Source organism: Vombatus ursinus, unplaced genomic scaffold (genome assembly GCF_900497805.2).
Source record: "Vombatus ursinus unplaced genomic scaffold, bare-nosed wombat genome assembly UNPS02010284.1, whole genome shotgun sequence".
NCBI lineage: Eukaryota > Metazoa > Chordata > Mammalia > Diprotodontia > Vombatidae > Vombatus > Vombatus ursinus.
Genome location: NW_020950062.1, coordinates 13645641 through 13673034, shown reverse-complemented (window position 1 = coordinate 13673034; position 27394 = coordinate 13645641). Strand labels below are relative to the sequence as shown.

General features: G+C 36.0%; 1 protein-coding gene across 3 annotated transcripts in view; it reads right to left on the bottom strand.

Annotated features, from left to right (window-relative positions):
• CSMD3 (CUB and Sushi multiple domains 3) overlaps positions 1–27394 on the bottom strand; it is a 1542511-nt gene that overhangs the window by 460271 nt on the left and 1054846 nt on the right. For all 3 annotated transcript variants that reach the window (XM_027854053.1, XM_027854054.1, XM_027854055.1), the window contains 2 exons: positions 22957–23073; positions 84–299 (listed from right to left, as the gene is read on the bottom strand). In XM_027854053.1, coding sequence (XP_027709854.1) covers positions 84–299; positions 22957–23073 — 333 coding nt within the window. The remainder of the gene's footprint in view (positions 1–83; positions 300–22956; positions 23074–27394) is intronic.

The following is a 27394-nucleotide window of genomic DNA, read 5'->3' as shown; positions in this document are numbered from 1 at the left end:
AGTTCCCCTTCTATGAAGTCACAGATCTAGACAAAAAAAAAAGTCAAACAAACAAAAAACTCCTCAAATTTATGTTTTCTTACCAGAGAACGTAATGTTAAATCCTTCATATGATATTGAAAAATCTGAAATAAAGCGCAATTGAGCCCTGAAATTTCCATAGAGACCAGCGTTGATCGGTGAAGGAAGTTCTGAACCAGTGAGGCGTGCCAAGGGCTGGGTAAAACTGCCATTCTCTGTGATTAGTAAGTAATCGTGATGATCTTCCAAATGAAAAGTGTAAAAGGTGAATTGTACTCCTATTGGGGGTTGAGAGAAGAAGAGAAGAAGATTAGAAACAAACCACATCATTAGCTCAAATACAATTGCATAATTGATTGAAAATAGGAATTTCATGATAAGTGATCTCTGTAAATGAAGTTATATTTTAAAAGGTTGAAAGTATGTAACTAATGCATTTAAAATAAAGTAATTTTATTTCTAGTTTCTTTGTTAAAAATAAGCGCTACAATTGCTTAGATATTAAATTTGCAAATTTGTGGCTAAAAGGGAATCAGATGATATTTTCTAATAACTTCAAGAAAATGTGAAAAAAATTAAGCATTTTTTGATTTCAAGAAAAGCACAACTTTTAATATTTCAAAATACATTCTCCCCTAGTTAAAACTGTGATTTATAATTCTTTCATTGTCACAAAACAGATGATAAAAACTAATGATTTCAAAGTAGCTTGTTTTTAAACACTGGAATATTTTCAAATACAAATTTTACAATCCTATTTTTCTAATTGTGTTGATTTGTAATAAACACATTATGCAACATATACCTCTACTACATCTATCTCCACTGATACAATGGCCAATTTAACTATAACAAACAGTCTCAGAGAGTCACCTAGGGTCATGAAAGATTAAGTGACTTGCTCCTGGTCAATACTAACATATGATGTATGAGAGTCAAGACCTTAACCTAGATAATCCAGAACCAGCCTCTAGTCACAGCATCATGTTGTCTTTCATTATTTATGTGATGAGCTTTTCATTTCTTTGAATTTCAATCATAAAATTTAGGGTTTCCTTACCATCAGGCTTTATGTGAGCACTGGACCCTATGCTATGGTATAATAGCAGTAAAATATGGGAGAATGCCACCAACTTTATTGAAAGGTTTGAAGAGTAGTCCCTATAAAACTGGGTAAAGCCTTTTTTTTTAAATGGCTAAAACAAAAGATTATTTTAAAGTTGGCAATGATCAATGTGAAGAGAAGACAAGAAAAGGCATACAAAAGATAAACTGGAAAAGGAAAGATTTAGATGAGCAACCAGAAAAAAAAAAAAAAGAATTTGTTAGCTTTCTTAGTTGCCAGCAGATGGCTTTAGATATGCACCCTTGAAACTTTAAATTTTAGCCACAATGCTATCAGTGATGTTCATTAGATTTTTGTATTAATTGAGAAGAGTGATAAGGGAAGGGAACAATGACTCCTTTCTTCTCTGTGTCCAAGACAGAAATAGTTTAGTCTTCTACAATATTTTATAGTATACAAAGCACAAGAAAACAAACTCTCACCCCCTAAGGAATTAAGGGAATGTAGTTCATCATATTTATGGCTTCCAAATTCTCTACCCTTTAACAGCAAACTCTCTATAAGCTATATCCATTAATAAATAAATTAATGAATGAGTAAATAAATTAATTAATAAACAGATAAATACATAAACATGAAATGACCAACTCTGGACTAACACATTTTCCCATTGTTAGGCAGAGGTCAGGGTACACATATAAATGTAACAGATATCCTAACCTTCCTGCCAGGATGCTGAAGTTCTCATATAGCTTCATCCATCCTTTGGCTTCCTAGGCTGACAGAAAGCAGACAGAGTCTGATGATGTCAGATGCTGGTCTGGTAATGGACATTGACGCTGAAATGAACTGGGATTGGAAAGAAAAATGGTGACTGAGGCATGTGTGTTCCCCTGCTCTGTTGCTGGCAGTGCCCAATTTGTGGTAGTCAGGCAAGGCCATGTTTCTATTACCCTCTGGACAAATTTATGAAATCTACATTTCCACTTTTATGCTGAGGGTTACAGAGACAGAGAGGTACTGAACAGTTCCAGATCATGGTTTAGAATTGTGAACCTTGGTGAAGCAGAGATCTTGAAAATTTAGGGAGCAAACCTGTATTTCTATATTCCTATATTCCTACACATACTGAGATTTCTTATGTGTGTTTAGGAGCAATAGAAAAATACTGAAGCTGAATAAACAGCAGCAAATTGTGAATGTGACATATAGGGGTTTTGACTTGTAAAGAATGCCAGAGATTGAATTTGAGGAGAAATCTGAGAAAGGTTGAGGAAAATTGAAAGGGGAATCAGCAGGTCTAGATTCTACTTCCTGTTTTCATAAGAAAAAATTGAAGGACAAAGTCTGAGGTAAATGAGGGTTAACCTTCCCAAGATTTATCAAAACAAATGATATTAAAGGGAGAATCGCCATTTTGCCTGAGAGGATAAAGCATTAATATAAAAGGTCAGAAGATTGATGGCTATGAACAACTGATGGGCGTTACAATCTGGATTGATGGCAGAAAACTGAGAGCTGAAAGAACTAACTGAATGGAAACAATGTAATATAATTTATTTGAATGAGTGTTATTCTTTTATTCCTCCTTTTTCTTAAAAAAATAAGGCAGGTATATGACTAATGTGGAAATACGTTTAATATGACTGTAAATGTATAGCCTATATCAGATTTCATACCATCTTGTGGAGGAAGGAGAGAAGGTAGGGGGGATATCTGGAACTCAAAATCTTATAAAAGTGAATGCTGAAGACTAAAAAGAAATAAATTAATAAGTAAGTATAAAAGTAAGTAAATAATAAAGTAACAAGCAATAAATTAATAAAATAAGTAAGAAAGTAAGTAAATAAACATAAATAAAATATAAGTAAATAAAGTAAGTAAATAAATAAATGAGTCAGTTGCTACAGCTATGCTGCAACTGCAATTTGATAAGTGCTATTTAAAATAGAAGCATGTGAGATATTCTTATAAATTCAAGAAAGTGTTAAAAAAACAAGTATGCAGTCCTGTGATTTTAAGAAAATTACAATTTATGGACAATTCCCTTCCCCTACAATTATTAATATTACTACTACCACTGCTGCCATTTCTAATGCTACTAGTTATATCAGCAATTATTATTATAACTAATATTTGTATGGCATTTTGCTTTACGTATATTATTTCATTTGATCCTCACAACAAACCTAGGAATTAGGTGCTATTGTTTTCCATACTTTAGAGATGAGGGAAATGAGGCCCAGATGCTAGATTACTATCAATTGACTAATTCATTCTACATGGCCTTTCCCATATAGCCTTTGATCCAGGATTAGAGAGTCATCTGACCATCACTCATTTCCTGCTTCTTTCCTTGTCACCCCCTTCGCTGGTAGACAAAGCTAGAGGCTTTGGGTAGTTTGGGTTTTTTTTTTAATTGTTTAATTCAATCTCTATGCTATTTAAACTGTTATAAAAGCTTGATGGCTTGCTACTCTCCCAAAATGATTAATTATCACTAACTCCTGGTGACTTACTTAGTCACAGGTAATACTGAAACAAAGAACCTGGACATATTTGCAAAATTTATGAAATCTTGGACAAGAAAGTGAACACCACAGGAGTGCACAGGTTATGTTTTCTACACTATTTTCTACTGAAAGCAAGGGATGCAGGAGAGAAAAACTAATTTGGGAAGTGAAATGTTGGCTAAGAAGGTTGTGTTTAAAAACTGGATCTGGATCCCTAGTCCATTAATAAATAAGAATTACAGGCTTCTGGCCAGGGATGCAATGTACTTAACTAAGGCTGGTAGAGAATATATCTGTGCTGACTTGCAAATCTAATCCAAAAGACTTTAAAATATAAATGACTGACTAGTTTGACAACTGCCTGTATAACCATGAAGAGTAACTGCAACAAATGAAGAATTCCAGTTGGAACACAACATACATGAATGTCCAAGATTTAGGCTTCAAACAAGAAGAACTAGAGGGCCTGATAAAATGAGACATATTGAGCTCACAGATCTCAATACATTTGGTGGGACAAAATCCATGACATTCTAATTGCAGTAGAGATATAGAGGTGAAATAATATATGCCTGTGCTGTGCTAGATCATAACGATCTTGCTGAAGTTAACCTGTGAGGCTCTTGTTGGCAACCTGCCTTTTTTGTCTGTTGCCCTATAAAGCAAGTGGGAACTGGCCAGTGAGTGGGGAACCCATTTTGGGATTTGGGTAATGCACAGGGTACCTGCCTTGATCCACCCCATCGAGGCTTGCAGGAAATCTGTCTTTGCCTGTGCCAGACTCCACTGAGGCTGTAGGGGACCGGTAGGAGTCATAACTCCTACTATTATCACTTGCTCCTGACAGAAGAGTGATTAGGGAATGCTATAGGAGTTGGAGCTCCCATTATCAGCAATCCCTCTAAGAAGACTAGACTAGAATAAAGTAAGCTTATTTAACCCCTCTGAAGCTGTCTTCCTGTCTGACTGGATCAGAAGTGAACCTGTGCTAAAACACCTGTTAGTGTTAGGAGCCCTCCTATGTTCTCCTGTCCAACAAATGGTGTTATCTATGTGTTTACCTGTGAAACACAACTGTTATCATATTTTATCCTCATCGCAACCCTAGGAAGAAGGGGATATTGTTATTTCCATTTTACACATAAGGGATCTGAAGCAGACAGAAGTTGTTCATTTATTTCAGTTGTATCTGACTCTTTGTGACCCAATTTGGGATTTTCTTGGCAAAGATACTAGAGTGGTTTGCAACTTCCTTCTCCAGCTCATTTTACATTTACAGATGAAAAAACTGAGGCAGACAGAGTTAAGTGATGTGCCCAAGGTCACACAGCTAGTAAATGTTTGAGGCCAGATTTGAACTCATAAAGATGAGTCTTCCTGACTCCAGGCATGACATTCTATCTACTATGCCACCGAGCTGTCCTTTATGATGGTTTACCCTTCAAAAGGCAGAAAAATAAAAAAGAAATTCTATACTGTCTCCTAGTCTAATTAACAGAGTCCGAAACTGGTTCCTGGAGTTGAAAAAAAAGGAACTATAGGGTAAAATATCCAATCTCTCCAAGAATTTTGGGTAGATATAAGAAAGCTAGGCATAGTAAAAAATGCATCCTATATTAAGGGAAAGCAAACTTCAAAGTGTTCAGAGGAAGGTAAGGTGCTTTGGAACAAAATTCTACATGTGAACTCATCCTAGTAGGCAAGAAGAACTCTCAAGAATGAAATCCTCCCCCACCAAAAATAAAATAAAATAAAATAAAAAAACAACACAAAGGGAAATGAATCATTCCAATGAAAGACAAAATGGATGTTGTATGTTCACAAGGAACTCACCAATCAACTTAGAATACATATGTGTATACATACACACATACACACATATATGTATATACATACATAGATGCACATATATAGCACCATTACATACACACACAGAGAGAAGATAGATGCAAAGGCATATAATAGAAGGTGAACATAAGACTGTGGCACAGTCCGGTTTAAAAAAATCATAGCAGGAATGCTAAAAATCAGAATGTTCTGAGGCTGCCAAGAAAAGTGAACTAAGTACAACAAAAAGGTTGTTGTTATTTATTATTTTAGGATATACTGGAAGAAAGTGTAGGATCAAACAAGAGGGAGGCCTACAGCCTAGAGGGAATATGATGATGATAATTGACAACAGAGAGAAGACCATTGATTATTTCTCAATTGTTACTTTATGTTTTTTTTTTTCTTAAAAAGACAACGAACTTTGCACTGGAAATGAGAAGAGAAAAATGGCTATCAGGGAGCTGAAATCAATCAGATGAGATTTTCTTTCAATGAAATGTAAAAAAAAAATGTTGCCTTTGAATTTTAAGAGAAGGGTCTCTTTACTCTCATTTACCTAGTATATCCAATTAGTTGCCATATCTTTCCATTTCTGCTCTTACATCTCTCATATACCTTTTTTTCTCTCTAGTCACATAACTACTAATGTAGGTCAGGTTTTTATTACCTCTTGACTAGTTTGTTGCAATAGTCTCCTAACTGGTCTCCCTGACTCAAGTTTCTCCACATCCCCATCCTCTTCAAAGCTGTAGAAGTCATTATCCTGAAGGACAGGTTTGACAATATCCTCTCTATAAACTCCATTGGCTCCTTATTATTCCTAGGGTCAAAGACAAACTGCTCTTTTTTGCCATTTAAAGCTCTTCAACACACAGGTTCACTCTATGTTTCTGGCCTTATTACACATTATTCCCCTCCAGGCACTCTATGGTTCAGCCATAATTACCTTAATGCTTTTCTCCACACACATCCCATCTCCATGCCTTTCACTGGATGTCCCCTATCACTAAAAGGGAATCATGCTTTTCACTTCCACCTGTTGGAATCCCTGATTTCCTTTAAGACTTAGCTCTAGCTCCACCTTCTTCATCAGGTCTTTCTTGGTCCTCCTAGCTACTAGTACCTCTCTGCCCTCCTACCAACTCTAAGTTTTTCTTATATATGTTTTATTTGTAGTTTTGTACACTTACATGTGTATATGTTCTCTCTCCTATTAGATCATAAGTTCATTGTGGGTAGGAATCATTTTTTACAATTTTTAGTTTTTTTATATTTTGTATTTCTACTGCCTAGTACAATGCCTGGTTGTTAATAAATGTGTGTTGATTAGACAGATGATTGGCTGAATGTTTTCTGTATTAGTATCATGTTTTTTATCAGTATCATTTGTGCCCAAAGGAATAATCAAAAGTAGGCAGCAGTCACCCATTTTTGATAAGTTTTGGGGCATTCCTTGTCCTAGATACATGTACTGGGAAGACAATAGACATCTCTATTATTGTTAGGTTAACAGAAAGATGCCTCAATACCTCTCAAATGAAATGAACATCATCACTATTTCCCTCTTCTCTTTCTGACTCATTATATACTCTTCTAAACAGGATAACATTTGAAACTCTAGCATCAGCATTTAGAGAATAGTAATGATGATGAAAATTACAATAATAAACAGTAATATCCAGCATTTATATAGCACTTACTATGTGTATAACATTGTGCCAAGTACTTTCTTTATAAATATTATCTCATTTGACTTTCAAAACAACCTTGGGAGGTACACGCTACTATTATCTCCATTTTACAGTTAAGGACAATGAGGCAAACAGAAGTTAAATGACTTATCCAAGTTTACAAAACTGGTAAATATCTGAGGCTGGATTTGAACTCAGGTCTTTCTGACTCCAGGCCTAATGCTCTATCCACTCAGTTACCTAGCTAACAAGCAAATACTTTCTTCTCAGAGTGTCTTCCTCTTCAACTTTGTTTCTTATTTTTATGTGTTCAGTAGTCCTAATTCTTCCTTTCTACTACAGTATGTTATTTTTATACTTTTCTAGCCTCCTTATGCAGGTCAGAATTCCCCTTTCCTCCTTCAAATTCTTTTAAATATTTCCTTTACCTTAAAGTTCCTCTTCTAAGTTTTTAAGGAAGATTTCCTTTTTTCCTATTAACCTGAAGTATGGAGAGCAGAATGTTGTAAAAATCATTTACTTAGATTTTGGCAAATATTTTGATAAAGTTTCATGATCTTCTTATGCAGAAGATGAAGAGATGCAGCTTAGATGACAGTATAGTTGTATAAATACTGACTGGTTAGATGATGAGATCCAAAGAGCAGTAAATAATTGTGACATATCCTTTTGGAAGGAGGTCTCCAATAGAGTACATCAGAGATTTTTGGCCCTGTATTAACCTATTTATCAGTGACTTGGATAAAGAAACTACAGGCACGCTGATCAAATTTTCAGATGATGAAAGCTGGAAGGGATAAGCTAACGACATAGCTTGCAGATATAATATTCATATAAGGTAACATATAACAACAGTTTTCATATTCAAAGAGATTTTGATGGATTGATTTGAACAATCAGGCACTTACTAAGGGCAAAGGTAAAGTTTTATATCTCAGTTGAAAAATAAACTTTAAAAGAAGGTGGGAAAACCATGGGTAGGTAACAGATTGTCTAAGAAAAAAAAAGGTCTTTCAATTTAGTGGGTTACAAGTTCATTATATGTCAAGAGTGTGGTACGACATCCAGAAAAGTAAATGTGATCCAGGCTACATTAAGCTAAGATTAGTATCCAGAAATAGGGAAATGATAGTCCTTCTATCTTCTGTCCTTTTCAGACCACATCTTGATTACTGCATTTCCTGAAATGTGATACATTTTAAGAAAGATAAGTAATTGGAAGGTGTCAAGAGGAGGGTAACCAGGATATTAAAGGATGACTTGAAAGAACTGAGGATATTTAGCCTGGGCAGTACAAGACTCAAGAGAACATGTTAGTAGTTGCCTCCTCCAACTGTCTATTGAACATCTTGAACTAGATGTCCTATAGGCATCTCAACTTGTACAAAACTGAACTCATAATGTTCCCCCCAAAATCCTTCCCCTTGCCAAACATTCTTGTTATTCTAGGGCACTACCATCTTCCTAGTCACTTTGGCTTGCAGCTCTGGTGTCATCCTCAACTTCTCACTTTCACACCCCAATATCTGATTTGTTGCCAACATCTGTCAATTTTATCTTCATAATATCGCCTTTATGTGCTCCCTTTTCTCCTCTGACCCTATAACCATCCTAACCACCCTGGTATAGGCTCCCATCACTTCACTTTTGTTTTGTTTGAATAGCTTGCTGGTTGGTCTCCCTAAGACAAATCTCTTCCCACTTCAGTCTATTCTCTTCAGGTTTGACCATGTCACCCTTTTGCTTGTACCTGGTACATGATAGAAATATAATAAATGTTTATTGACTGACTGACTTTTCAATAAACTCCAGTGACTCCCTATAGCTTCAAATATAAAAATCCTTTGGTTTTCAAAACCCTTTATAATCTGCTCCCACCTCCACTTTTCCAGTCTTCTTACATTTTACACCAATCATTCCCTCTCTCCATGTGCCCTGCAATCCAGTGACACTGGCCTCCTTAATGTCCCTGGCACAACACAATCCATCTCTCAATTCCAGGCATTTTCATTGGCTGTCCTTCATGTCTCTCTCTCCTCAGCTTCACCTTCTGGTTTCCCAACTTCCCACCTTCTACACGAAGTCTTCCCCAATCTTTCTTAATTTTAGTACCTTTTGACTGTTTATTATTTCCAATTAATCTTATATATAGCTTATTTGTACATGGTTATTTACATGTTTCTCTTTCATTATACTGTGAACTCCTTGACAGCAGAGACTCTTTTTAAACCTTTCTTCATATTTCCAGGACTTAACACAGCATCTTGCACATAATATGTAGTGAATAAATATTTATTGACTGACCAAAATCATAGGACAGTCATATGACTGACCTTTGCCAGAAGCAATGATATTGTTGGTGGGATTACTAGTTTACTAAGGATAGAAAATCATGGCTGTGACATAAATGCAAATACCCTACAGTCTATTCAGATGCAATGCAAAATGCTTCCCTCACTACATACTTTCCTGAAGTAAGCAAGATTTTTACTTTTTTATTGTTATTTTCTCCCAGTAACTCTTAAGGTCAACTTCCCTTCAGAATTCTGCTTATTTAATAAGCACCTTCTCTTTTTGGCACTTTTATAGCCTCACCCACCCTCCTTTCTTTTGTCATACCAAAATCCTTCTCTAATTGACCTTTTCTTCTTGTTCCTAGTGCCATTATTCTTTTGTTTTATCCCTTTCCTCCATTAAATCCTTCTGTTCCAGTTCAATTCTCTTTTTCTTGTTCTTTTTCAGTTTATTGAAGCCTCTAAACTTTCTGTACCCAAATTATATTTCTAGCCTTTACATAATTTTAAAGTTCTTTCAAATATCCTAATTCACAACTTCTGCTAATTTCTTGCCATTAAAGAAGTCACTTAACATTCCTAGTACTGAGTTTTTTGAATCTTCATGAAGATAAAAAGAAAGAATTGGGTGAAATAAATTTTAGATTCTTTCCAAATCTATTGTTCCTAGAATTTACATCATAAGAATGAAAATCAATTCAGTTATATAACCATTTATTAAATACTATATGTAAAGCATTGTGTTAGATGATGAGGATACAAAGATAAAAATAAAAGATAATCCCTGCATTTAAGGCAGCAATTTAACCTTCTGGAACAAGGGTATGGGGGGAGTTTGATAAGAAACATATATCAGTTTAACACAAGGTAAATTGAGGAGAAAAATTATATTAACAGTAGCAATCATGGAAGTCATGGAAGAGGTGCCACCTCATTTGAGCCTTGAAGGAATTCCAAGATTCTGAGACAGAGATAAGAAAAAAGTATATTTTAGTCATGGGAAATTCACCAAATTCACTGTGGCAGAAGATGAATTGTCAAGTTCAGAGAATAGCTAATAGTCCAGTTTGGCTGGAGCTTGTGAAATGTAGTGTGAAATAAACCTGGAATCATTATAGACACCATTAAGGAAGAGAGTATAGTGAGGCAACAGAAGATGGTCAAGGAAAGAATCTTGGGGAGCATGACTATATGGGAGAACTAAAGATAAAAAACAGCAAAGAAAACAGAAAAGGACATTTTTAGGAGAAGAAAATAATCAACTTGATCTACTATTAAATAATGCTACAGGAACCAAGGAAAGCCAATAAATTTGGTAAGTACAACACTGGTGACGATTAAGCATTCACTAGATTGTTGCTGCAAAATGACTACAGTTGTGTTGAGGAGTGATTGGGTGGGGATATAGTGTAAGGTACAAGTGTAGCCTAGTAGTCTTCAACATTTTGGTGGAAAGACATAGGCTGTTACATTAAGGGTTATAGTAGGGTCCAAGAATAGCAATGATAGACAGAGCTGAGAATAGAACGCATGAGACTCTGTGACAGACATTGAGAATAACATTGGAGTACTATTGGTTAAATAATATTGAATCATATAGAGTTAGGACCTCAGATAGCATGCTCCAGTGCAAAATTTCTTAACTTGGTGGACAGATTTCAGAGTGAGGCAGGTCATGAACCTGGGATGTGGAACAAATTACATCTTTATTTTCATTGTTGTTCTGTCCTTTTTTGAAGAGGAACAATAACTTCATGAGTGATGTCCTGTTCTTGAATTAGATTTAAGTGAGGCAGAGTTGCACAAAGCCATCAGCCTCACTCTCTTTCTGAGTCATCAAAGTCCAATGGCAGGATAAAAGTCAAGATGACTGGCAATGGCCCAGGATGAATGGATGACCTGGATGTTTTCTATACCTTACCAAGTTCTAAGCACTCCATAGCACCTGCTTCAGCTGCTTTCAAGGCCACTGGAACAAATTGTTCTACTCTGCCCATTCAGCTATGAAAAGTCTTCACATGTTTGGAGTAGACATCCTTCGGATTCACTGAAAGTTTTAAAACCTGTCTGTCACTCTCAGCCTGGTTTAGCCCTTCTGCCAAGATGGTTTACTGGGATGTGGCTCCTATGAATGTTACAGCTTTTTGGAGTCACAAGTGAGAGTTGAGTGAAGGTGGATACCAAAGATGGATTAGCAGCCATGAAAAGGGCTCAGCAAGTCCTCACATCAGAGATGTTTGTCCTCCCTGAACACCCCATACACCCTCTAGCAGGAATCTGTAACGGAAGTTTGTATTTCCTTAAGTTATGAAGGAAAGAAGACAATAAACTGTTATGAGTTCTATAGGTCTTAACAGACAAACAAAGGGGTATATGACACAAAAGGATAAGAAACCCTGATCTCCCCTAACTACAGTATAAATCCTGTCTCTTGAATTACTAAGGAGTACATAAGTAGAGGCTGGTTATTGTAGGGATTTCCACCTTGGGTACAGGATGAGTAAAGACTCTTCCTAGAATAAGATTCTATGATTTTATAACTTGCTGTACTTTTGAATAGTTGTACTCCAACTAAAACTTCCTTTGATTCTTACAGAAGATATCTAAGGCTTCATTTCTTTTTTGAGTAAATACAGATTTAATTAACACTTACAACCTGTGAAAATGCAAAACCTTAAGTGTTAATTAAACCCATATTTACACAGCAAGTACAGTGTAGCCCTACATGTTCTTGTATTAAGGGAGTTCATTTTAAACCCCATTAATCTATTGTTCCCTGAAATAATAGCTAGTCTTTGGTAGGCTTCCAGACAAAAATCTTACATCTAAGAGAGTCATGATAAAAAACAACCCTTTGCTAACTGCTGTTTCATTCTGTTGAGTATCAGAATGGCCATGTCTTAAAAAGACTGTTTTTTCTTTAAAACAATACATAACAGATACATGTTATAACTATGATTCATTATGTTATTTTCTTCCAATAAAATCACACAAACTTTATCTTGTAGTTATCCTTATGTCTGGATATAATGAGTTGAAGTTTCTAATGATTTTAATACAGAATTAAGAAGTACTGGCTGCATGCTAAAGACTTTAGGGTCTCAAGCAATGTGTTCATTGCTGTTATTGACTGAATGTAGAGGTTAAGAGAAAGGTACCTTTAAAGACAATAGTGTCATAGAGTAGGATTTAGATTTCTGTACCACTCTGTAAACTACTCTTAGCAAGGGATATAGTGCACCTATCAAGACAAGGGTGAATATGTTTGCTTTTGCCTGGTAACTTTTAAATCTCAACATGAGAGCTTTTAAGTGAAAAGAGGGACAAGGAGAAAATTGCCTATATATCTGCCAAGCCAGATACTTCAAAGAACAGCATAGAAAGATAAATATTAGTAAAGATTCTCTGTAATTCAAGAAAGACAGTAATAATTTTTCTAGGCCCATATGTTCATATAGAAACATACAAAAGTGGGGACTAGTAATCTTAATTTAAGGTGGTAAATTTGGTTCAAATCACTGAGGTGATGCAAGACAATGAAAAAGTACACATTAATCAAAAGAAACAGATTAGATAAAATTGGCCATGGTATAGTGATATGTACAAAGGTATCCCTCTCTCAGGAAACTGATAAAGGAGAAGGGGAAAGTAGTGGAAAACATTGAGGCAAGGACCAGAGGAGGAAGAAACAAAAGGAATATTTTAATAGAATTAGAACACAGTTCACTAGCTAGAAGGAAGAAATGGATGATGACTTCTAGAAGCAGAGCATAGTACTACTAATAAGACATAAGGGACTTGTTTTAACTATCCTGACATCTGCTAGAGTCCTTTCTCTGTTAGTAGCAGAATATATGATAAATTCTTGATGTCCATGCTGATGATTTAATTTTTCAAAAGGCAAAGAATGACAAGGGAAACTGCTATTTTAAATCTGATTCTAGAAAATCAAGAATAAGTGATTCAGGAAGTACAAATAATAAGAATCATGGGAAGAAACGACTGCAATCTTAGAATTTATGAAACGTAAGAATGGTACTATAACACATCATCTAATATACAATCTATATTTGAGCAGAATAGATTTCAAAGAGTTCAGACATCTGATCAAAAGTGTTTTGAACAGAGGAAAGAGAGAAAAATGACCACATGATCCACTAAAGTTAGCCATGGTAGGGAAGATCATCAAAAGCACATAAAGACAAGATCAAAAGTTTGATAAAACAATAAGGATAACTGTTTTTCTTGATCTGATTTTTATAAAAGAGGACATAGTGCTGGGGACAAAATTATGGGAATATTAAAGAGAATTGATCACCCCATTTTAAAATGTGCGGTACAGAAACAGGAAGGTCAGACATAACTAACATGAGCCATGGATTTCAGTACAGCAGAACTCAAATGGATCACTGAAAGAAATGGCAAAATGTCATGGCTTAAAAGTCTATGAAGGAGGCAGCCCAGGTGAGTGGAAGTACTCAAGAATGAAATTCTGAAGACAAAAAGAGAAGGAACAGGGAGAGTTATATAAAAATGGTGATGAACATACAGAAACCTCAGTAAACAACTTATTTTTTAAAAGAGATACACAAAGTAGGATTAAAAACAAGTAATATAAAATTACTTGTATAAATATATCATGGGTACTAAAGCTCAAAATGTCTTAAAGCTATGGAGGAAAACTGAGAACATGGTTTTAAGCTATAATGGGGAAAATAAGAGGATCAAAGAAAGGATACGACTAATACTAGAGACAGATGGAATGAAAGTAACTGAAGATGAAGAGGACCTCTCACACTTCTTATTTACTTCTGTTTTGACCGCCACAGAGGAGGGACTTTGGCCTTTGAAGAGCATGACAGAAATGGCTAATATGAAAATAAGAATCAAGTCAAGTAGGGAGATAGTAAAGGAGAGCATCATGAGGAATTCAAGACATCAGATGCAGATGAATTTCATCCAAGGAACTAGTACTCAATGATTATTGGGCCACTGTCAAAAATCTTGGAATGACTATGAAAAAGAACAGAAGTACTACAAATCTGAAGAAATACAGATGTTTTGATATTCAAAAAATGAAGAAAATAGAGTCTTCAAACCATAGGCCCATGAGCTTGACTTTGATTTCTGACAAAATTCTGGAATACATAATTAAAGGGATGGCTACTTAAGACTGAGAAAAGACACTGGAATGTTTTTATCAAGAAGAGATAGAGCCAGAGTAAGTTTATTTCTTTTTGGTTAGTTGTACTACACTAGCAGGTCAGTAGAATGCCATGGATGCAGTTGAATGAGATATTAGAAAAACATTTCACTAAGTAGCATGTTTTCTTGTGGAAAAGATGGAGAGATGACATTATTAAATTAGTACTATTATTAAATCATTATATATAATATATAGTATAATATAATAAATATATTATATTAAACCTATAACAAATATGTTAAAATATTATTAAATTATTATTAATTATTAAATTAATTAAAAATGGCTGAAAGAGTGGTCTCAAAGAGTAGTCATCAGTGGTGTGACATCAGTTTGGAAGTGGTTTTCCAGTGTAAATCTCAGAATCGGTTCATTGCTCTATGCTATTTAATTTTTATTCTACAACTTGGATGAAGAAACAGAGGCCATGATTCTCCAGTATGCAGATGACACAAAGCCAGGAGGGATAGCTAAAACACTATTTATGGCAGAATTAGAATTGAAAACAATCTTAAAAGATGAATTTTCATTTGGGGCTCTTTTAGGTGTTTAATAAATGTTTATTGACTGACATTTTGAAAAACTAGATTAAAAAAAATATCAAGCATTCGTTTTTGTCCTCCTTCCATCTTCACACCTGAAAGAAAAGGAAAAGGAAAGAGAGAGAGAGAAAGGCAGAGAGGGACACAGAGAGAGAGACAGAAATGGACAGCTCCTGTATTACAAAAGCACAGTCACTTAAAACATACACACCTATCAGTCACATCCAAAAATGAATTTCTTATTTTACATATCAATCTACTTTCTCTCTGCCATGACGTAGGTAATGCTCTTCTTTATCAGTCTTCTGGAATCATTGTTGATCATTTAGGTGGTCAGAGTTCTCAAGTTTTTAAAAAGTGTTTGTTCTTATAATTTTAATAGTATTTTATTTTTCCCCCAATTGCATGTCAAGACAATTTTTAGCATTCATTTTTATAAGATTTTTGAGTTTCAAATTTTTGCCCCTCCTTTCTTCCTCTCCCCTCTTCCTAGCGATTTGATATAGGTTATACACATGCTATCATGTAAAACATATTTCTACATTAGCCACAGTTGTGAAAGAAGAAATAGATCAAAAGGAAAAAAAAACACAAAAAAGAATAAAGTAACTGAAAAAAAAGTATGTTTCAATTTGCGTTCAGAATCCATCAGGTCTTTATCTGGATTTAGATAGCATTTTCCTTCATGAGTCCTTTGTACATGTCTTGGATCATTATGTTACTGAGAAGAGCTGAGTCATTCATAGCTGATCATCACACAATGTTGCTGATACTGTATACAGTGTTTTCATGATTCTGATCATTTCACTTTGCATCAATCTGTACAAGTCTTTCCAGGTTTTTCTGAAATCTGCCTGTTCATAATTTCTTACTGTAAAATAGTATTCCATTACATTGATATACCAGAGCTTGTTCAGCCATTCCCCTATTGATAGGCATCTCCTCAATTTCTATTTCTTTGACACCACAAAAAGAGCTGTTATAAATATTTTTGCACATGTATGTCCTTTTCCCTTTTTTACTACATCTTTGGGATATAGTCCTAGTAGTCGTATAGCTGGTTTAAAGGGGATGCACCGTTTGGTTGCCCTTTGGGCATAGTTCCAAATTGTTCTTCAGAATGGTTGGATCAGTTTACAATTCCACCAACAGTGCATCAGTGGCCCAATTTTCCCACATCCTCTACAACATTTATCATTTTCCTTTTTTGTCATATTAGCCAATCTGATAGGTGTGAGGTGGTACCTCAGAATTGTTTTAATTTGCATTTCTCTAATCAAAAGTGATTTAGAGCACTTCTTCATATGCCTATAGACAGCTTTGATTTCTTTATCTGAAAACTCCCTGTTCATATCCTTTGACCATTTATCAACTGGGGAATTACTTGTATTCTCATAAATTTGACTCAGTTCTCTATATATTTAAGAAATGAGGCTTTTATCAGAGGCCTTTGCTGTAAATATTTTCCCAGCTTTCTGCTTTCCTTCTAATCTTGGTTACACTGGTTTTATTTGTGCAAAAGATTTTTAATTTAATGTAATCAAAATTAATGCTATCTATCTCTTGTTTGGTCATGAATTCTTCCCTTCTCCACAGATCTGACAGGTAGACTATTCCTTGTTCTTCTAATTTGCTTATGGTGTCACTCTTTATGTTTAAATCATGTACCCACTTTGCATATAAGAGATGGTATAAGATCCTGGTATAAGAGATGAATTTTGAACCAAATTTCATGAGATGAAATTTAATAGTGATAAGATAAAGTCTTAAACTTCATTTTAAAAAAAATCACCCTCCCAAGTTCAAGATGGTTCAGGCATGGTTAGAAAATAGTCCCACTAACAAAGACCTAAGAGTGTTACTGGGTTACAAACTAAGTATGGTCAGTAGAACACTGTGCCAACCAAAAATGTTAGTGGGATCTTTGATTCCAGTAGGCCAGGAATAGCTTCCAGGAAAGGGAATTCACAATTCCATTCATATCACATCTGAAGTATTTCATTCAATTGTGGATGCCACAGTTTGAGAAGAACATGAATAAGCTGAAATGTCTGGAGGAGGGCAACCAGTATGGTAACAGGCCTTAAGTTGATATCATATGGAGTTTAGCTCAAGGGAAAAAAAAAAGGATATTTAGCCTAAAGGAAAAGAAGATTCAGGTAGAACATTATAGTTGTCAAGCATTTGAAGAGTTCTCTTGTGGAAAAGGGATTAGACCTGTTTCTGTTTGGCTATTGAGGGCAAAGCCAAAAGGAACAAGTGTAGGCTTCAAAGAGGAAAATTTAGGCTTAATTTAAGAAACAAACAAACAACTTCCTAACAATCCCAGTTTATGAAAAGTGGAGTGGGCTGCCTTGGGAGGTGGAGAGTTGGCCTTCATTGGGATCTTCAAGGAGAGACCAGGTGAAACCTGTTAAGTATGTTATAATGGGAATCCATTTTAAATGTGACTTAGACTTGTTGATTCTGAGGTCCCTTTCAACCATGGTTCTGTAATTATGTAAGGCTTTTAGTGCACTGCTTTTAGTGCAACAATGTAGTACGGCAGGCAACAAAATGAACAGTCTTGAGAGGTGGCTTGGTGGCTAGGCCTGGAGTCAGGAATATCTGAATTCAAATATAGACTCAGAAACTGGCTAGCTATGTGGCCCTGGGCAAACTACTTAACCTCTGTTGCAGTGTTATCTTCTCTAAAAGAGGAATAATTATAGTGCCTACCACGTAGGGTTGGTGAGAGGATCAAATGATACAACATTTATAAAGCATTTTAAAATCTTAAAGTGTGGTATAAATGTTAGTTGTTAATGATGGTGATGATAATGATGGTGTTGTTATTGTTCTTCAACTGTATTAAAGGAGACAGTGACCATGATGAGGGAGGTTATAGTCTCACTTTATTCTGCTTTTGTTAGATCACACCTGGAATATTTTGTTCAGTTATAAGCGTCACATTTTAGAGAAGACATTAATAAACTGAAAAGAATCCAGAGGACAGCAAGCAGGACAGTAAAAACCCTGAGATATACCAAATAAGAACTGGTTAAGTGAACTGGGGGTGGACAGACTGAAGAAGAGAAGAGTTAGGAGAGCTTGACAGTTGTCCACAACTATCCGGAGATGTCATAAGGATGAGTACTTGACTTGTCTTGTTGGCCCTACTTCTCCTAGTATAATCCTCTCTCACCCCTTAATTTTATTCTCCAGATATGACCCCTTCATCTTCAACTCACTCTGTGCCCTCTATCTATTTATCTATCTATCCATCTTTCTATCTATCTATCTATCTATCTATCTATCTATCTATCTATCTATCTATCTATCTATATATACATATAATTTTTTCCCTCCAAGTACCCTATTACTGACAAAGGTCTCATGAGTTACAAATATCATCTTTCCATGCAGGAATGTAAACAGTTCAACCTTAATAAGTCTCTTATGATTTCTCTTTCCTGTTTACATCTTGATGTTCCACTTGAGTCTTGTATTGGAAAGTCAAATTTTCTATTCAGCTCTGGTCTTTTCATCAAGAATGCTTGAAAGTCCTCTATTTCACTGAATGACCATTTTTTTCCCCTGAGGGATTATACTCAGTTTTGCTGGGTAGGTGACTCTTGGTTGTAATCCTTTCTCCTTTGCCCTCTGGAATATTATATTCCATGCCCTGCGGTCCCTTAATGTAGAAGCTGCTAAATCTTGTGTTATCCTGATTGTATTTCCATAATGCTTGAATTATTTCTTTCTGGCTGCTTGTAATATTTTCTCCTTCACCTGGAAACTCTGGAATTTGGCTACAATATTCCTAGGAGTTTTCCTTTGGGGATCTCTTTCAGGAGATTGGTGGATTTTTTCAATTTCTATTTTGCCCTCTGGTTCTAAAATATAAGGGCAGTTTTCCCTGATAATTTCTTTAAAGATGATGTATAAGTTCTTTTTTTGATCATGGCTTTCAGGTAATCCAATAATTTTTAAATTCTCTCTCCTGGATCTATTTTCCAGGTCAGTTGTTTTTCCAATGAGATATTTCACATTGTTTTCTAATTTTTCATTCTTTTGGATTTGTTTTACAGTGTCTTGATTTCTCATAAAGTCACTAGCTTCCAATTGCTCTATTCTAATTTTTAAGGAAGTATTTTCTTCAGTAATCTTTGGGACTTCCTTTTCCATTTGTCCAATTTTGCTCTTTAGGACATTCTTCTCTTCATTGGCTTTCTGGACCTCTTTTGCCATTTGGGTTAGGCTATTTTTTAAGGTGTTATTTTCTTCAGTATTTTTTTGGGTCTCCTTTAGCAACCTGTCAACTTACTTTTCATGATTTTCTCGCATCACTCTCATTTCTTTTCCCAGTTTTTCCTCCACTTCTCTTACTTGCTTCTCAAAATCCCTTTTGATTTCTTCCAAGGCCTGGGACTGATTCATATTTTTCTTGGAAGTTTTGGATGTAGGAGCTTTGACTTTGTTTTCTTCTTCTGGTTGTATGTTTTGATCTTCTTTGTCACCAAAGTAAGATAATATAGTCTGACTCTTTTTGCACTGCTTGCTCATGATCCCAACCAATTACTTGAGTTTTAAACTCTTTGTTAAGGTAATAGTCTATTTCCAATGTGGAGAATGTACTGTCCCAAGCTTCAGGGGTTTGTACAGCTGTTTTCAGAGATACTTCTAGGGACCTGTAAATTTTCAGTTATTCCAAGGTTCTATGATAAGGGGCGAGGTGTTTCCTTTCCACCGCCAAAACAAGCTCCACCACGCCAGCGCTCCTCCTTGCCCCAGGACCGCCCCTCAGAACTGTGACCCAGATCCAAGCACAGGTTAAACAAAAGATTCCTGCCTCAGCCCTGGCAAAGAGATCCTTGCAATCCCCCTCCGATCAGCCACTTGATTCTCCCTCAGTCTGTAGGCTGGAAGCTCAGAAGCCAGCCGCTGCCCTTGGGGTGGCTGAGATCTAACTTCTTCTCTCACTGCAGTAACAGACTTTTCCCACTGACCTTCTAGGTTGTCTTTGGTGTTCGTGGGTTGAGAAGTCTGGAAACTGCCACAGCTGCCCATGATTCAGTCCTCTGAGGCCTGCTCCAGGATTGCTGCGGCCTGGGCTCCCACACTGCACTGCGCTCCTCTCCCAGCCCAGCGCGATAGACCTTTCCGATCAGCCATCCAGGTTCTCTTGGGCTGGAAATTTGTTTTACTCTGTTTTTTTGTGAATTCTGCTGCTTTAGAATTTGTTTAGAGCCATTTTTTGTAGGTATTTGGAGGGGTTTGGGGGAGAGCTCTAGCAAGTCACTGCTTTCCCTCTGCCATCTTGGCTCCACCCCCTCTTGTTGGCCCTAGAGGGCACAACTAGCACCAGTGGGATGAAGGGTAGCATGGTTCAGAGGAAAGAGTGCTGGATGTGGAGTCAGAGGACCTGGCTTTGAGTCCATGATCTGTTAGTTATGACCTGTGTTACCGTGGGCTGGTCACTTAATTTCTCTGAGCTTCTGTTTTTTCATCTGCAAAATGAGAGGGTTAGACTAGATGCCCTTTACAATCAATTACTGTGCCAAATCTATGATCTTATGATCTATTAATCTATCAAGAAGATCTTCATACCTAGATAAACTGCAAGGTCCCTTCCAACTCAGATTCTGTGATTCTGCCTCTAAGCAAAGCAGAAAATATCATTCTATTCTAACCAAGATAAAACACCTTCCCTCCTTCCTTGGATTCTCTGATAGCAAAATCAGTAAGCACTCCATACAAAGAGTATGGAATGTAACCCACACAAAGGTTACACATATAAATTAAATGTGATATCTATTATTACAAGCAAAATAAAAGCTACTGTTTCTTTGAAAAGAACCAGTTTCTATGGAATTAGCATTCACAGTTCTCTTTTTTAGAAACTATTTTTTTCTTATTGGGGTTAATATACTGTTTGTACCACTGATTACTATAAATATATAATTCATAATAAGTAATTACATTTTCATGCTGTGGAATTTTCTCTCCATACATTTGTAACACAATTTTTTTTTCTGGGTTTAAAAAATAACCATTAGGCTGTTGCCAAAACAATCACATTGACTGGTCTAATTGCTGAATTTTTCAGTTTGAATGGTTATTTTCATTTTGTGTGGACACAACATAAGGGAAATTCTTTCATTTATTCTGTAAGTATTTATTTAAATTCTATCATGCATAGCAATGAGAAGGAAGTTAGTAGGGGTGGGTAAGATAGTGGAGGTTGAGGAAACTGACACAAAAGAAATAGAAGACTCTTCTCGTATTTTGGGAGCTTACAATTTAACTGGGGAAACAAAGTATAAAAATGTTAAATAGCTAAAGATAATTTAAAAAATAATGTGGGAAAATTATCAGAGCAGAGAAAATGAGAACCATCCTTGAGCCAGGAAGACTTGGTTCAAGTTCACCTTTAACATATACTGGCTGTGTGAACACTGGCAATCTCTGAACTATTCAGCATTCAAAGCAACTGTCTAAAACCATAAGTTGTAGAAAAATGTCCATTTGTGCTAGTGAATGAAGTTTCTACAAGAAGAGTTCCTAATAAGTATGCAATTACAAGTCACAACTTCCCACTTCCCCTAAAGAAAACATATTAGCAATGGTTCAAAACAAAATATTAATTATGTACAGATGGTATGGATGTTTGTATGTGTGTATGCATATGTGTACGTATGCATTATCCCCTAAAATCATACTCTGATACCTTGTATTGTGTGAAATGATTTTAGGGTCTAAAAAGCTCTGAAAATGAAGGGAATACATAACATGAACAAGCACAATAGACTGAGGTTATTCACAAGAATCACAATTGAGGATATTGATGAATGCATGGCTACAGTTCTGGGATATGGGGACAGTGATTCAATTCACAACACTTTATGACACTGTTATCTAACACTGTTATCTAAATCAGCTACTCAATTGACTCTTCACTGAAGAAGCTCTTTGGGCTCTCGATAAGAAATTTCCTTCAATTAATTTTCTGAAAGAGAAGCCAAGTTGAAGCTGTGTTCTACCTAAATTCAATCAACTTCTCTATCAAACCTTACAATAATTTATTGAGCACTTCCAGGTAATGGGCACCCATGTTAGTCACTCAGAACACACATTCAATTGATGAAAAAAATCCCTATTCTCAAGGAATGTATGCTCTAGAGAATTTACTTTAAAAAAGGGAAAATCTGATTTTCCTCTTAAGCTGACTTTGGGAGGAGTGTATGGAGAAATCTCCTCTTTGGTAGAAATGAAGGTAGAATCAAGTCTGATTAGGGTTCCCTAAGGGTGGGGAGATGGGAAGATATGTCCCCTCTTTGCCCCAGTGGCTCAGTTGGAGGGTGGAGTTTGTGAGGTCAAAATGTATTAATTTCTAAGTGTTTCATGTGAGTCTTTGAGGGGAACTGTCCAGATCAGGAAGTGAGTCTTGGGAGAGTCAGGTTATGGCAGTCTACTTTTCCCAACCTAGTTTCAGCACTTTCAGAAAGGGAAAGAAACTTGGGGGCAGAGAGGGATGATGAAATCAAAACACATTAAAGTATCAAAAGACAGTAAATCTCGATTAAGTCAATATTCTGATCCAAAGCAAGTAAGCCTCTGATTGAGAACCTTGCCTATTAAACCTGATTCTTTGCTGCCATCCCAAAAATTTAATTCTGTGCGCAAATTTCAGTGCTAACTTTTTTTTAAAACTCATGTGGAATTGCATCATAGGTGATATAATGAAACAAAAGCTGATGCCATTCAAAAAACTACAGAAGCTAACCAAATCATCATTACATGAAAGATATTACCTTTTCCATGGGTTACATCTACAGTCCATGTGCAATTCAAGGAATTTGGATAGAACTCAGGGTATCCAGGGGATAAGATTGTTCCACTAGGCCCTCGAACATCACCTCCACATAATGCTGAGAATAAAATAAACACAGGCATATGATCAGTCTTGTTATAGTTAGAGATGATGCAAAGGCTGAGAAAATATCTTATCTCTATTAAAAATACAATGAGTCAGACTCTCGTGGCTAAGCTACTTCCTGTTAATCCTTGAGATATGCACAAGCTCTCACCACTCAACAAAATCATTCAGTCTACTGTAGTAGTAATGTATGAAACAGTAAACTGTTGCCTGGAAGAATTAAATGAAAGCCTAAGAGAGTATGGCTCAACATTTTATATGAGAATTTTAATGATTTGCTTAGCTCATACGTTTTTAATTATAAGCTACATTTGCATAAATTCCTGTAAATTAAACAAGACTAATTAATTGTTGAGCAGCCCTTGTTATTAAGTATTAAGAAAATGAATTGTTAATTATGCCAAACTGTTCATTATAGAGTCCTAAAGGAATATGTCATTCTTTGTGAATTTTCACTTAGAACACTAAATCATTATAATATCTATTTCTGTATTTCCTTAAGATCTTTAAAATCTAGGTCTTCTACCAGGCACACAATCCATGAAATCTACTTTTAAAATATTAAAAATTAAAATATAATTTCAAGTACTCATTAATTGATAGAAATTAAATAAGAGGCACTTATGTGTGGCGATACTGTGTTGGCCAAAAGCCTGCAGTTCTGGATTGCGAAGAGCCACAGCCCAGTGACACAAGGGAAAAGGAAGCTTTCCAAGTAAACATCACAGTCATAATTAAGTGATGCAAACTAAAGGAAACAACACAAGTGGTAGTGATATGAGGGCAGCTTATATAAGAGACTTGTGGTGTAGTCATTAAAAATCTCTTCTCCCTTCCTTCCTTTTCCCTTTCCTCATCATCTATGGAGGCAGAAGGAATTGTCTCCTGGGTGTTGGTTCTCTTCTGACTGAAGGTGCTTTATCAAAATCCCCAAATTACATAGTTACTGTTTCCTTCCGAAACATGTTTCTATTGGTAGCTCCCATCTAACCTAGATTTGTAAAGAGAATATACAAATAGCTGCACTCATGGGTGAGTCTGAATATGTGTTCCTTCCATTAATACCCTCCTCTGCCATCTCCTCATGATATAGAGGTGATTGAATAAATAGACAGAGATAGATAGATAACATGACATAACATTTTATATAGTACTTACTATAGGCCAAGTACCATTCTAAGCGCTTAACAATTAATATCTCATTTGATCTTCACATCAACCCTAGGAGGAAGATGCTATTATTACCCCCAGCTGAGGAAACAGGCAAATAAAAGTTAAGTGACTTCCCCAGGGTCACATATAGTTCTCAAGGCCTATGCTAGGGGGACACAAATTCTACTAGGCCCTGTTAAGACGGAAAATCTTCAAGTGCAGGACCAAAGATGATACTTAGAATCTAGCTAACATCTGTCATCTGTAAAAACGGGGCAAAAGAATTTCATACCCATGAGGTAAGGTTAGGTCGCAGAAGACATTTTCATTCTATGGCAAATCATCAAGGCCATTTTTTATCACACAGGGAAGTAGTGACCTATATCGATAGAGGAGTAATCCATACCAATGAAATCACAGACTTAAAATGTTTATTTTATACATACAATGTGATATAATAGTATAATATATAATTGTGAGGACAGTTGGTAGCACAATGGATAGAGTGCTAGACCTCATGACAGGAAGTCCAGAGTTCACATCCAGCCCTTGCTAGTTGTGTGATCTTGGGCAAGTCACGTAATTTTTGCTTGTTTCAGTTTCCTTTATTCTAAAACAAAGATAATAATAGTATCTCTTTGAAGGATTGTTTCGAAACTCAGATGAGATATTTTTGAAAGTTCTTAGCACAGTGCCTAATACACAGTAGTCAATATATAAATGTTAATTCTTTTTCCCCTTCCTTTCTTTTCATCAAATAGATAGTAGGAAAAAGTAGTTTTCAAAATTATTAGAAAATTTCTCATGAAGGTAAAAGAAAAACCATGACTTATGAACAGCAAGAATTGTCATTTTAGAGAAGGGCTTTTCTTACTCATAAGAAAAGGTAGCAATTTTAGTAGGATGCAAGTGCTGAAAAGGGACTACATGATCATCCTTTTATTTTATGACTGACATTCTTTCTTAATAATCTTTAACCAATCCTGCAATCTAAGAAATAGCAATGATTTTGTCCCCTGAAGCTAGTAAATAAATCAGCTATGTTATACTGGGGCCCTGAGAAACCTATTGAGAACAAGACATTTGTAACACTTGTACTTTTTATGATGGTAAATCCTTAGCTGAAAAGAGCAGTGACAAAAAAAAGGAGACTAGGCTCCCAAGATTAAAAAGGTAATGTGCCAAAGACATGTCTTATCCACAAGACTCTAGCACAGGGAAAATTTTTTTAATTATGAAAGTAAAAAAATCTGTTATTCAAAATAGATTCCTTTTTCAAAGCTTCCCATATTCATCTATGCTCTGATAATACATGTAGAAACTTAGGTAACGGCACAGTAAATAAACAAATTATAACAAAAGCTGTGTTATTCAACAGCTTACTAACCAGTAAGAGGTTTGAATATTCTCTGATATAAATTCTCAGCATTAAGTTTAACAGAGAAAACAAAACAATTGGGCTCAATGCCAAAGCAAAAGAATGCCAATCTAAATAATTTCTTTAGATAGATATGATCCCTGCCTTGGCAGATTTTGATGAAGTCTTTAACTGTTAGAACTATGAAGACTCCCCCAAAGGATCCAGCTGATCAGTCTTGTTATAGTTAGAGATGATGTAAAAACTGGCTCTTGCAAAATCCTGCTTCATTTGGGAGAATAGTATCAATCCGCTTGCCCTTATATGGCTTTGATTAAAAAGGCTCTTTTAGAGCAGGGAAGATGATAGACAGACCAGTCTCACTCATGTCATTATGTAGACATGTCTGCCTATTCTATGTCTTGACACATTTTCATTATCTCTTGTTCTAATAACTCCATTGTGTACCTCTTTTGTTTTTTTGGGTATTTTAAATACTGAATCCTGACATGTCTATATTCTTAGGTTCTATCTTGGCTTGTGCTCTCTCGGCCACATTAGACCATTAAACAACGACTCCTAGCAATGTAGCTCTTATGTTCTGTCATCTTATAAGAAAATGGAAAAACAGTGGTGATGAAGAGAGTATACCAAAAAGAACACTGAACTAGGAATCATGAGATTTGTTTTCTATTCTCAGATGTGGCACTAACAAGGCAGGGCCTGCCTACTGGCTCCTTCCCTACTGCCTACAAACATGCCCATGTCTCCTCCAGCCTCAAAAATCTCTCACTTGATCCTTCCACCCCTGCTAACTCTCCTCCTATACACTTGGACAAATTCCTTAGAAAGACCATTTACAATAGGTGCCTTCAGTTTCCTTCTTCTTATTCACTTAACCCCTTAAAAATCTGACTTCTGACTTTGTCATTCTGCTGAAACCACTCTCCCCAAAGTTACTTATCATCTCTTAATTGGCAAATCCAATGGCCTTTTCTCAATCCTAATTCTCTTCAACCTTTGCAGCCTCTGACACTGCTAATCACCCTCTTCTCCTTGATACTCTCTTCTTTCTAAATTTTTGGAAACGCCACGCTGTCTTAGTTCTCTTCCTATCTTGCAGACTGTTCTTTCTCAGTATCCTTTGGTGGGTTCTCATCTACATCACAATCTCTAAACTTAATTGGGCCTTTTTCTCTTCTCCCTCTATTTCACTTAGGGATCTCATCAGCTCTCATGGATTTAATCATCATCTCTGATGAATCTAAAATCTACCTATCCTGCCTTAACCTTTCTCCTGACCTCCAGTCTTACATTTCTAACTGCTTTCAAACTTTTCCCACTGGAGGTTCAGTTGACATCATAAGCTCAATATATCAAAAACTGAATTCATTATCTTTTCCCCAACACCACCTCTTTTAACTTCCTCTTATTATAGAGAGAAATACCATTCTCCCAGTCCCCCAGGTTTGCAACTTAGGTGTCATTCTGAACTCCTCGATCTCCAAATCTTATCTGTTGCCAAGGCCTGTCAATTTCACCTTTTCAATATCTCTCAAAAACATTCCTTTTTCTCCTCTGATCCTGATACCGCTCTGGTCCAGGCCCAAATCAGTTCACGCCTGAACTATTGGCAATAGTGGGTTGGTGGGTCTGTCTGCCTCAGTTCTCTCCTTCATTCATCTGTCAAAGTGATTTTCCTAAAACGCAGATCTGACTATGTTGGCTCCTTTCTCCCCACCCCCAATAAACTCCAGTAGCTCTCTTTCACCCTTAGGATCAAATACAGAATCCTCATAGCAAA